Here is a 12149-nt window from a genome sequence, read left to right on the forward strand (position 1 = left end):
GGGTGGGGTAGACTCGAGGGGCTCAAGAGCCGCAGTTTGTTGGGACCCAGAGGTGGGGCAAGTGAGTGGTGGTCCTAGCTCCACCTGCGACTCACCATTTGTCTGTCCTTGGACGAGTCACTTTGACCTCTGTGGGCCCCAGCAGGCCTCAGTTTCCTCACGTGCCAAATGAACAGTGAGTCTGTATCCGTGGTTCTCAGGGGGGCTAGGCCCCCAGCGCCCACTCAGCCCATAGCCTTGGCCAGTGTCGTCTGCCGGGCTCCTGCCTGGGACTCCATTGCCAAAAAGGGCAGTGTAGAAACCTCTAGAAGAAATTATTTCCAGTGTCCTTTTATACCTCTTTACAATCACAGCAAAGCAGTCGCTCCTCGTGACCCAGCCCCACACCCCACAGGGAAGGCCCACCCAGGCAAGGGTCTGAGGGTCTGTTCTGCTCCAGAACCTCCTCACAGTTGCTGCCACCCTCCGAGCATTTGCACGTGGCTGTTGCGTGTAGTAAGGACAGCAGAGTTTGCTGTGTTCCACCCGCCTTGGGAATTCTCCAGGCCTTTATCTGAAAGAAGCCAGAAGTCTGAATAAGGGGATTGGGCAGAGTGAGAGCAGGAGGCTTTTGTTCCCTCCCTTGCCTGGCCTGCCTGGGGGTCTGCTGTGCTGGTCTCCCCCTTCTTTGCTGGTAGGTGTCTGGGGTTCTCTGGATCCTCTCTGCAGTTTCCGGGCCCCTGGGGGTGGAGTAGCACCCTGCCCCACCCCCACACACAAACACACACGCTCCCCTTCGTAGGGACAGGGGTCTGCCCCCCAGCCCCGCAGTCCTGCTCCATCCTGCACTGTGTGTGCAGCAGACGCAGCCGCCACTTTCTCCTGAGGTGCTCGGCACATCTGTGGTGTTGAAAGATTCTAGGGCGGTGCCTGTCCTCTGCGGCCCTGTAATCCTGAAAGGAAATAAGCCCGCAGCAGTCGCAGCTCCGGTGTTCCGTTTCTTCCCTTCTTCAGATCCCCCAAAGTTCGAGTTTTCACCAGCTCCTTTTAAGCTGCCAGAGTGGCCCCTTCCTGCCGGTGGTCTTGAGCTGACCCTGCCGGGCCGCCTGCCTGCGGGGGGTGCGGGGCCCCTCAGCCCGAGCTCCGGGGCAGTCCTGTGTTATTGGTGCAGAAACCAGCAGTGGCCTTGGGTTTTCAGGATGTCACGGGGAGGGGGGGGTCTGGGTAGTTCAGGAGGGTGGAAACTGAGGGAGAGAAAATCTGATCTAATCCCACCACCCACCCCATGGTTCTTGGAGGCTCAGCAGCTGCATCTGTGAAGTGGGAACACAAACAGCTCCTGCCCTGTTGGGCTGCTGGAAGGAGAAGGCCAAGTTCGTGGTGTGAGGTTGGCGCAGGGTAACTCCCTCAGGAAGCAGTTTATGGTTTCCAGTTTTGGGGGCTTAAAACCACTGTTTGCATCTCTAGTTGCTTGGATTTAGTAATTGCTTTAGGTTTCTTCTTTTTTTCTGGCTAAGTCATTAACAGTTTGTTAAACCTCTAGCAGTAAGCAGTATTGAGGTTCTAAAAGCTGGAAATGGATGTTATCAGACTGAGAGCAGAATGTTCTGGAAGTTTAGGACTTCCTCCTGGCTTAGTGAGTATTTCATCACGGTGATGCTCCTGGCCAGCAGTCCAGCACACTCTTTGGCACACTTGAGAGAGGTGAGGGTCCCGGAGCCTGTGGTCTTGAGGGAAAGGGTCCCTCGGGCCTCACCTGAGCAGGGTAGAAAGGATGGAGCTCCCTTAGGCCCCTGGGAGGGTCCCCGGGGGAGAGGGAGGTGGTAGCCCAGGGATGTGGTAAGGTCAGCTGACATAGCCTTGCCATCATCACAGGCTCTGAAAACATCTCTCTTCTTTATTTTACTTTATCAATGTGGAAACTCTAAGGTGCTTTGCCCACGTCTCCCATACCCCTCTAGGTAGGGCGCGGTGTTAAATCTCACAGCCAAGCCTCCCTTGAAGCAAACAGACGTCCCCAGCAGCCCATCGCAGGGCACAGGAAGGCCTGGCATTGGTGCAGCACTGGGCCTGGGCAGGGTTGGGTACGGGGTGGATTGCAGGGTTGCGGACCAGCCAGGGAGTGGGCATCAGGGGTTGTCTTGGGCACAGCAGAGCCTGGAAGTTTTGGACTCCAAGGCTGGGGACTGGGAGAGGGCAGACTGCCTATTCCCCAGGCCCTTTCTGTGCCCTGAGGGTGCTGCCCTGGTCACTCCCAGTGGACGGGAGGGGGCGAGCTCAGACCTGGAGAGCATGGCTCTGCCTGCAGCTCTGCCAGGTTGGGGCTCCGGTCCCTCCTCCGCAAGACAGGTGTCAGGTGAGGGCTCTCCCCTCTGTGCAGCATCTGGTCAGTGACCACACCTCATACAGCTTGCCCATCTTCACCTCCAGCAACCCAGTGCCCTGGGCAGGCAGGAGCTGGCAGAGATAGACCCATTTCTACTGAGTCCCTGAAACCGGGCTTCTCAGGCTGGTGCTTCTGATGTGAACACCTCCCCTGCAAGCTGATTTCAGCCTGATCATCGCTGCTGACTTACTCTGTGACCTTGGGAAAGTCTCTGGCTCTCTGAGCCTCCACGTTGTCATCTGTGACATGACAACGTGTGAGTGGCCCTCCAGGGTCTGTGCCTCTATAGGAGAAGAGACCTGGTAGGGAAGCTCCCTCTAGGGAAGCTGCCATGCGGCTGTTCGGGAGGCTCCTGGGGGCTGGGTAGGGCTGACGGTGCACCCACAGCCTCCTGGCTCGCGGCTGCATGCTGCGTGCCCAGACCTCTTTCTAGAGCGAGTGTCCGTCCGTTTGTCCTCTCCTCACTGCGCTCTGTGTGCTGTGGTGTCCTGGGCTTCCACTCTCGTGCTGGCTTTTCTCCTGGGTGGGAGAGGCAGTTGTGGTCCCAGGAAGAGACCTCAGTCTATCTGGGAGACCTTTGTGATCGGCCAGGCTGACCACAGTGGGGAGCGGGCTGCCGGGGGAGGTGCTGAGCTTCCTGTTCCGCAGGAGGGGAGTGAGGCTGCGACTGGGAGAGGGGACGGAAGGGGCCCTTGAAGACCCAAGGTCCTGCGACGCTCTGGCAGCACACGGGCTTTGCTGTGTGTTCTGCTCCTGATGTGCCCAAGTCAGTGCACACCTCCCTGGGCTTGCAGAGCACTTTGGAACTGTCTTTTCATTTGGTCCGCATCGGGCCCTGTAAGGTTGGAAACATGGGGAGCTCTCTGTCCCCATCATACAGACATGGCAGCGCAGCAGGGGGGACGTGGTTCTCAAACCAGAGCCAGGCTGCAGAGCTGTGCGACGGGGCCGTCACTCTTCTTCTGTACCTCAGTTTTCTAATCTCTAAAGTGGGGAGAGTAATGGGATGGTCGAGATAATTGTATGTAGGTGATGTAGCACTGCCTGGCATGGAGTAAACATTGCCACTGTTTGTGTAATTGGCCCAAAGTCCCCATCAAGTGGCCAAGCCAAGGCCAGCCCTCCTGTGTTCTGACCTCACAGGCTCTGTTCATGACCTGTGGCATCTGTCTGTAAAGTGGGCTTGGCCCTGGCACATGCCCCAAGCCAGCCACTGTTTGCTTGAATTCCGGTGCACATGTCTTCCTGCCCCATAGGGCTCACCCTGAGCAGGCACAGGGGGACGTGAAGATTTGTGAGGGCTGGCGCCGCGGGCTTCTGCAGCCCATCCTCCCCTGCCCCCTCTGACTGGGTGTCTCAATCCTTACCAGCCAGCCTGGTATTGCTCCTGTCATCGTCTGCATCCTGTCTGACATTCTAGACTCCAGGCCCCTCTGTGGCTGACCAAGCAGGGCAGGTGGCCCCAAGGAGTGAGATTTGGGAGATGGTCCCGGGAGGAAGACCTTGCCATAGCCCGATGTTGGCTCTGAGTTTGTCGGCCCTAGCTCTCGCTCCTCCTGCTCAGACCCCCTTCCCATCCGCCTCTCACCACATGCGCAGGTGAGAGCGCAGACTCCGGGGCCTGCAGACCCAGGTGTAAGCCCAGCCATGCTGTTTGCTGACTGTGACTTTAGGCAAACCTTTCTCCCTCAGACCTTGAGTCTTCCTTTCTGTAAAATGGGAACAGTTTCGGTCTTGTGGAATTGTTGTGAAGACCAAATACTCAGTTTCCTATTCTGTAAAATGGGAATAATACCAGCCTCGTGGAGTTGTTATAAGGATCAAACTAGAGGCCGAGTGCCGTGGCTCATGCTTGTAATCCCACCGCTTTGGGAAGCTGAGGTGGGAGGATCACTTGAGGCCAGGAGTTTGAGACCAGCCTGGGCAACATAGCGAGACCCTGTTTCTGCATAAGCTAAAAAAATAATTAGCTGGGCACGGTGGCACATACCTATAGTCCCAGCTACTTGGGAGGCTGAGGCAGGAGGATCGCTTGAGCCCAGGAGTTTGAGGCTATAGTGAGCTGTGATTGGGTCACTGCACTCCTCTATCCTGGGCAACAGAGCAAGACCCTGTCTCTCTTTCAAAAAAAAAAAGAGGATCAAACCAGGAACCGTATATAAAATACATTATGTGCTCAATAAATGGCAGCTATTGCTGGCGGTTCTTTGCCATCACAATTCCGCTAACCCACTTTAGAGTCTCCTACGAGGGCCGAGCTTAAACTGCAGCTTAGCTCGCTTTACTTCTGTGCGTTCACTTCTTCACTGGCTGCTCCAGCGTCGGCTTAGTGAGTGCCCGGTCTGCAGAGAGAGAAGGGGGGGTGTGACCATCAAGACACCTTCAGAGTACACTCAGAGTCCAGTGGGACCAATGGATGGTGGACACGTAGCCATGATCATAGCCTGGTGTGGTGCCGGCCTGGGGCAGGGGGCAGAGATTGGTTCTAAGGCATCGTGGGGGAATGGCTAGGGTGGGGCCCTTGGCCCCGAGGGAAGGGCGGGGAAGGCACTGCTGTGTGAGCTGGGTGCTGGAGGGCACCAGGGGCCCGCCCAGGGGAGCACAAGGCCAGGCGTTTATTCCTGCAAAGAAAGTAGCACCTGAAGAGGGGGGTTAGGGGCAGTGCTGGCTTGGTTGTGACAGGAGTCGGGTAAGACGCCTGAGTGCCTGTGACCTGCCCTCTGCCTCAGTGGGTTGTGCTGAGCTGAATCTGGACTCACAGGACTGTCTATTTCTGTGTAGACTCTTCTCTCAAACCGAATGGATCCCCCTGAGTGTCTCTTGCTCCCCAGCACCGTGCCTGTGGCAGGACCCCTATGCTCACACATTGCAGGGGGACAGCAGGACCTGGGGCAGGGCGGGGTGTTTGGACACTCGGGGCCCGGCCCGCCCCGCAGGGTCTGCTCCCAACGCTCCCTAAGGGGGTCCGAGACAGTCCGTTCCCTCTGGCTAGTGTGGCGGGACCCCAGAGATGGGAGCAGCTTGCGTGACATCACATGTTTTTGAGAGCATCACCACAAGGCCCCTGAAGTGCATTGAGTGCTGTGACTGTCCCTCTGTGCTGGCTTGTCATTGTGGTCCCAACACCTGGTTCCCACCCTCCCCCACCTTTTTTGAAAGAATGTATTGTTTTTTCTCAGATCCTTTTCACAGACTAACCCTCTCGCTTATATTCTGTCTGTTTTTCCTCCCTCCTCTCTCCGGTTCCCTTCTCCTTCTCATAGACTGACCCTTGGTTATCGTTGCAGAATTACGGCAGCGGCATGAGACCACCACCCAACTCCCTCGGCCCCGCCATGCCCGGGATTAACATGTAAGACAAACACGACCCGGCCGGTGGCTCAGGGCGCGTGGCTTTCCCCACCCTCTGCCGGCACCCCAGAGGACTCGTGATAAGAGTCCTTGCTGGTACCTCTCTGGACCGCAGTCTCCTCATCGGTAGAGTGAGGATGTTGGCGGCCCTGGTGATGAGAGCTCAGCTTCATACAGTGTTCATGTGTGCCAGGCACAGTTTCCGGGTGTGCTACATGCATTAGCTCTCCTAATCTTCACGAGAACCCAGTGAGGCCATTACTATTATCCCCCATTGCAGATGAGGTCGCTGAGGCACAGAGAGGTGGAGTAACTTGCCCAGGCTCACACAGCTTTCAGTGGCAGAGTCAAGATTTGAACCTTGGTACAATTAGCCACTGCTCTCTGGTGCTTTACTGGTTTTTTAACCCCTTTGTGAGAATCTGTGGACTCCTTTCCTAGGAAAATGCACAAGCATAGGAAATTTTATATATTTTATGTATAATTTTAAGTATTTTGTAAATTTCATGTATAATTTAAAGGAGTTCATAGATTTCCACCCATGGAACTACCCGCTACTGCCCAAGCCACATGGCCTCTGAGGCACTTGGACGGTACAAAGGACTTCCTGCTACTGATGTCAGCCCTCTCCTACCCCTGCCACCTCCACCCCTTCAAATTTCTGGCACCTTTTTCATTGTCTCCATCTCTCTCTCCCTCTCCCAGGGGCCCGGGAGCTGGCAGACCCTGGCCCAATCCTAACAGTGCTAACTCAGTGAGTACCCAGGCCGGGTGGGGCGGGGTTTGTCAGGGGAGGGCTTCTGGGTGCAGGGCGGAGGTGTCCCCGGGAGAGGAGATGCACAGGATCCCCCCTGGTGCCCCCAGGGAGGGGGCCGCGTGTAGGTGGAGGCCTGGGAGTAATGTGCCGCCCGCCCCACCCATTCCTCAAGGTCTAGGCCGCAGACCCGGGCCAGGAGAGCACTGCTCAGAGTAGAGGCTCCTCTGCCTCAGCGGCTGCCTCCCAGCCTCAGAGCAAGGGGTGGGAGGGGGCTCAGCACAGACAGTCCCTGGGAGAAGGGCAGAGCGCTGAGTGAGGCTCTCTTCCCTGTCCTTCCAAACTGGAGGGGCCTCTTGTGGCCCCATGGCTCCCTCCCAGGACTGCGGGTCAGTTCAGCACAGCAGAGACAACTGGACCCAGTCCTGTCCCCGGCCCGCCTAGGGAAACCGATCAGGTAGCCAGCTCGTGGTCCCAAGGCCTTTCCTGTGAAGAATGGGCTTGTGTCCCCAAGTGGGTTTAGAAGCGAAGGGGCACTGCCTGTCAGAGGAAGTGACTGACACGTGGCGCCCCACGTCTCATTTCTAGATTCCATACTCCTCCTCATCACCCGGTACCTATGTGGTAAGTGCGTGTGGGTTTCGGGCATTGCATGTCTGGCCACGTGAGACTGAGCGTGCAGGAGAACTCAGGGTCCACAAACTGCTGGAACCTGCTGTCAGTATTCGGGCATCTACACAGGCCTGGGTGGCCCAGAAATGCCCAGACAGGACCTGGCGGCGGGATTTCCTTCTGGGGAGCTGACCAGTGGGCTGGTTGGCTTCCACTGTGGGCCTCTGGTTTTCTCCAGGTGGCCTGCAGTGCCCCCTACATGCGTGCACACACGTGTACCCACAGGTGCTTCCAGGTTTGAAAAAACAAAGGGGGGAAATATTAATATAAGTTCAGTTCCCCTCCAGCTTAAACTCCTTGGCTCTGAGTGAGCACTGGAGGTTGAGCAGGAGGCGAGGGCAGGCCGGGCCGGGTGGGCACTTACTGCTGCCTCAGGACGGCATGGGGCCCTCCCCCCGTGTGTCATTGCCCAGGGGCTCTGATACTAGTTTTTATGTCATCTCCAGGGACCCCCTGGTGGTGGTGGCCCCCCAGGAACACCCATCATGCCCAGTCCTGCAGGTAAGAGCACTTGAAGGGAGCTGCTGGGGTGGGGGCTGCTAGAGAGTCCTGGGGGGCCGGGGTGCGGAGCCGTAGCCCCCAGCCACTCCTTCCTGAGCAGCGCGTCCTCCCCTGCACATGGCATCCAGGGATTTGGGAGCAGGGTGCCCCTGGTGTCACTAACCCACTGTGCAGCCTCAGACAGGCCACTTCTCTTGGTTCTCAGGCGCTGCTTCCTAAAGGACAGGGCTGAGCAGAGCATTCTGGAAACAAGGGGTCACATTGCCCTTGGCTCCCTCTTGTCAGGGAGAACCGTGTCCTGGGTCAACATTTCCCTAGATGACTCACAGAGGGGCTTGGGTTCCAGCATGCTGGGGCCAGGATTCTAAGCACGATACCCTTGGGTTTGCGTGGCTCTTGGCTTCTGGTCCTCTGTGTAGAAGATCCCTTCTCCCTTTCTCTTTCGTCGAAAGAGGGCATGTGTGCACAGACGTGGGCATATGCACACATGCACATACACACACGGCATCACAATTATGTTTCTTCCAGCTAAGAATAGCATGCCAGCCAGCTAGAAGGAATCCAACATATGATCCTTACCCACCCCAAAAATAACAAGTGAGAGGTAGTTGGATTTCTGCCCGAGAATAACGGTGCCTGCTCCTGTGATATAAACGTTTTCGCTGATTTCCTAAGGAGACTCTTCTGGCTAATTGGGGAGACGGAGGGGACCCTCCCCCGCCCCTCCCAGCTCCCGCTCCCCTCACCGGGGACGCTGCTCGGCTGCCGGGGTGGAGCTGGCTGTGCCGGGATGGATATTCGGCTCCCGCTCCGGCTCCCTTCCTGCGGCTGCATTTTGATGAGCTGCATGACCTACATTCAGACTGGGCCATGCGGACCCGCTCCATATGTTAATGTGTCCCCAGCCCGTCCCTGCCGCACCCTCCTGCCCCGCCAGCTTGGCGGGCAGCCCCTGGGCCATGCGCAGTGTTCCACTTGCCCGGATTTGATCAAGCCACTGGGAGGGGTGGTGGCGGGGCGAGCCCAGGTGGTGGGTTTGCCGCCCCCACGTTGTCCCAAGCAGTGTCTGGGGCCCAGGTTTGGTGTGGGGTGGGGAGACGAGAATTCCAACCTGTGATCCTCCCCTTGCCGTGTCCTGCTGCTGGGGTTGAGCGGTTTTCACAGTTGAATTTTCTGTGATTAAAAACTTTGTGAATCTTCATTAAATACAAATTAGCCAGAAAATGGTGGTACTTAGAGGAAATTTTAGGTGATAAAATACAAAAGAATGAGTTCAAGTGCCACGAGTTTGTTTTAATTAAGAAATGAATTAATCACCCCGACTTGTGGGTCTCCCCTGTTCTACAGATTCAACAAACTCCAGTGACAACATCTACACAATGATTAATCCGGTGCCGCCTGGAGGCAGCCGGTCCAACGTAAGTCTGCTTTCTAATAATTTACATATCAGACACCATAACAAATCATAATTAACTTCATCAGCTGAGGGGAAAGCAAGTTTAATTGATTTCAGCCATTTGTTACCAAAGATGAATAAAATAAACCGTCAGAAAAGTGATTAATTCTTGGGCAACTCAGCTCCCATTTCATAGCTGGCAGGGGGTGGGCGACAAGGCGGCAGGCAGTTCCCACCCCTCCGGTCAGAGTTGGGTGCCGAGCCGCCCTGGGGACCTGCTGCGTGTGGGGTGCTGGCGGGGAGGCGCCAGGCTGCGGTGGGGGCGGGCCGGTCCCTGCTCAGCCGGCCAGCTGTACCGCCCTGGGGGTGCCCGCGCCCTCTCGGGCCTGTTTCCTTGGCATTGGAGCTGAGGGTGGGGACTGTGGCAGGAGCAGGTGGCTCATTTGGGGACCTGCCTGCCTTGTGCTGCTGCTGGGAGTTCGTGACTCCTCTGCCTGGCAGTTGCTTTGCCTCTCCTCGGGCCACACTAGTCTGAAGCCATTGCCTCCCTTCTTTGCCTCTGAGAGTGCCAACCCCTGCGTGCTGCTGCTGCTCTGATGCCACCTTTTCTGATTCTGGCTTTCCCCACTCCCTGCCCTGAGGTCACTGGATGGGACTGGATTGTGCAGGTCCCCATCCCGCTGGGAGTTCCCTGCTTCCCCTCACACACAGCCCTTCCATTCCCGTCCATGCCTCCCTCCTCCCTGCGGGCAGGGAGGTGCATCTGTCCAGCCTTGCCCTTGGGGAGCTCAGGGTCTGAAAGGTCTGTGGACTGCAGAGCCAGGGGGTGGGGCCTTTGGTTTTGCAGGCTCAGTTCCCGAGGTGACACCTGAATCCCCCCCCACCCCGAGTGTGGGCTGCATACTGCATGCATGTAATCCCCCAGCGGCCCTCGGAGGCGAGGGTCTTTGGCCTGCCTCCTTAACCAGGGTCCCTGACGAGGAAGTGTGGGAAATGCACACACTGCCCCACCCCAGGGGACGGCCAGCACCTCCCACCACCCCAGCCTCGTGGCCACCTCCTCACAAGGGTGACCAGCCATCCAGGTTTAGCTCTAAAAGCCTTGCATCCTGAGACATCTCTGACACGAAAAGGTCTGGATTTTGGCAGCGGACGCAGAAGGTTGGGTGGAAACGTATAAAACCCACACAGAGGCCCAAAAGGCAGAGAGCAAAAACACTGCTTTTAGTGTCAGATGGGAATGGCATAGATTATCTGCCTCCCACGTCACTGTCACCTCGTGTCCCCTGACCACGGATGCTGGCAGTCGTGACTTGCGGCTGTCCACAACAGATCGCCTGCGTCACGTCACTGCAAGGGCGGTTGTGCGTGTTAACGGCATCTGCCTCGGGCTCTGCCACAGATGCACGGGGTGCCTTGTGTCGGGTGCGTGCTGGATTCAGTTTAACATTGTGAACATTGTGACCATGTTTCCTAAGAGTTCAGATGATGAAAATGAGATCGGTGACAGTGCCAGCACCAGCATGACCCAGCCATCAGTGAAAGAGAGGGCTGAATTGACCGCGTTATTTTAAAGGACACGCAGCTGGATTAGGGAGGTAAAGAGGCCAAACAACATACTGCCCAGGATGCGGAGAAGAACAGGGCATGGGCGTGGCAGAGAAGGGGACATGGAAGCACAAGTCTGGGATGACACAGGCATGTCCTTCTGAGTCTAGGGGTTTTTGACCTCCAGAGAGACAGCAGTGCTCCGTCAGAGTGGTCGCTGAACAGCTGGGCACACCCGTCGCATGAGCACCGTTATCATCTCGTCCCCTTGATCGCACCGCGAACCGAAAAGGTTACGTTTCCCGATTGAGAAGTAGCAACTGAAAGTCCTGTGTGTGAGCAAAAGGGAGAGGGAGTTCTGATAGCAGATGTGTCGGCCCCTCGCGGCAGAGCCGATGTCTGTCTGATCTCACCGACAGTCGCTTTCTGCAGCACATAAAGTGATGCCTCAAGTCGTGGCAACAGCAGGTTCCCGCTAGCTCTGAGGTGTGTGGATTTGAAAACTGCAGTTTTAAATTGTCATCTTGATTTCCAGGGAGATATTAGTGAAGCTGCAGAAAACATGAAAGATTGTTGTTCTCTTGTCCAAATACAAACTAGGCTTTGCCTACGTATCTGCACACTTGGCAGACAGTACGCGGTTAATTTTGGCAAATTTCACTTAGCCTACAAGCATTTTACCAATGAAAATGAAAACATCTTACCTGTTAAATGTCCTCCACACCTTGTACCCGACACTGCCACAAAGTGTGATTTGCCACCTGTGCCATCAGCTTTCATAATGAAAGTTTTTGGGCACTTTTTAATTTCCTCCAAACGTGCAGAAGCACTTAATGAGATTTTTGACTTCATAGAAACAGCGACCACCTCAGACACAGGCCCATGAGATGACTATCATCGTTGCTGGCTGTAGAAAAGATGTTAAAAATGTCAGTCTGCCGTGAAAACTTCTATTTTTTTTTTAAGTGTGAGACAAGAAGGGTGTCCTTCTCTGGTTTGGAAATGCACTGCGATGAGAATGGAAAAAGGGATTACGGTGAGATAGAAATGGACATACTCTTTCTCCAAAACCGTCCGGTCTTTAAAGAGGCCACAAGGAGCCCACATGGAGCTGAGCCAGCCACACCCGAGTCACTCGGTATCATGTGGAGGTTGCAGCAAAACCTCACATGGCAGAAGTCATGACTCACTTTTGGGAAATGAGACTGCCTGCGAACTCAAAACTGCCACCAGGTTCAATGGGACTTTCTGTTTCTTCGCTAAAACTGTAACTTATTTGGAATCCAGCTTGGATCTCACAAGTCCAGATTACCTCTGGACTCAAAGTCATTTTTCCTGAGAAAGAGGTTTAATTTATAATGCCATCCAGTGTGCTTCACAGTGTTTAAAAGTGACGGACATCATACACAGGGATATCCCATCTGGTGAATTTATAGACACAGAGGTCCCGATTGACAAGCGACTGTCTACCAAGGCCAGCCCGTGTCCACAGGCACAGAAGTGGGTCGACATCTTTGGAGAGCAGGAAGTGAATGTCTGTGAGTCCAAAAACCTGTGCTAGT

At 55.7% G+C, this 12149-nt stretch overlaps 1 protein-coding gene across 3 annotated transcripts in view; it reads left to right on the top strand.

Moving 5' to 3' along the window:
* SSBP3 (single stranded DNA binding protein 3) overlaps positions 1 to 12149 on the top strand; it is a 155768-nt gene that overhangs the window by 136807 nt on the left and 6812 nt on the right. For all 3 annotated transcript variants that reach the window (XM_045547951.1, XM_045547952.1, XM_045547953.1), the window contains 5 exons: positions 5653 to 5717; positions 6422 to 6470; positions 7059 to 7094; positions 7589 to 7643; positions 8991 to 9061. In XM_045547951.1, the coding sequence (XP_045403907.1) occupies positions 5653 to 5717; positions 6422 to 6470; positions 7059 to 7094; positions 7589 to 7643; positions 8991 to 9061 (276 nt within the window). The remainder of the gene's footprint in view (positions 1 to 5652; positions 5718 to 6421; positions 6471 to 7058; positions 7095 to 7588; positions 7644 to 8990; positions 9062 to 12149) is intronic.

Source organism: Lemur catta, chromosome 3 (genome assembly GCF_020740605.2).
Source record: "Lemur catta isolate mLemCat1 chromosome 3, mLemCat1.pri, whole genome shotgun sequence".
Lineage (NCBI taxonomy): Eukaryota > Metazoa > Chordata > Mammalia > Primates > Lemuridae > Lemur > Lemur catta.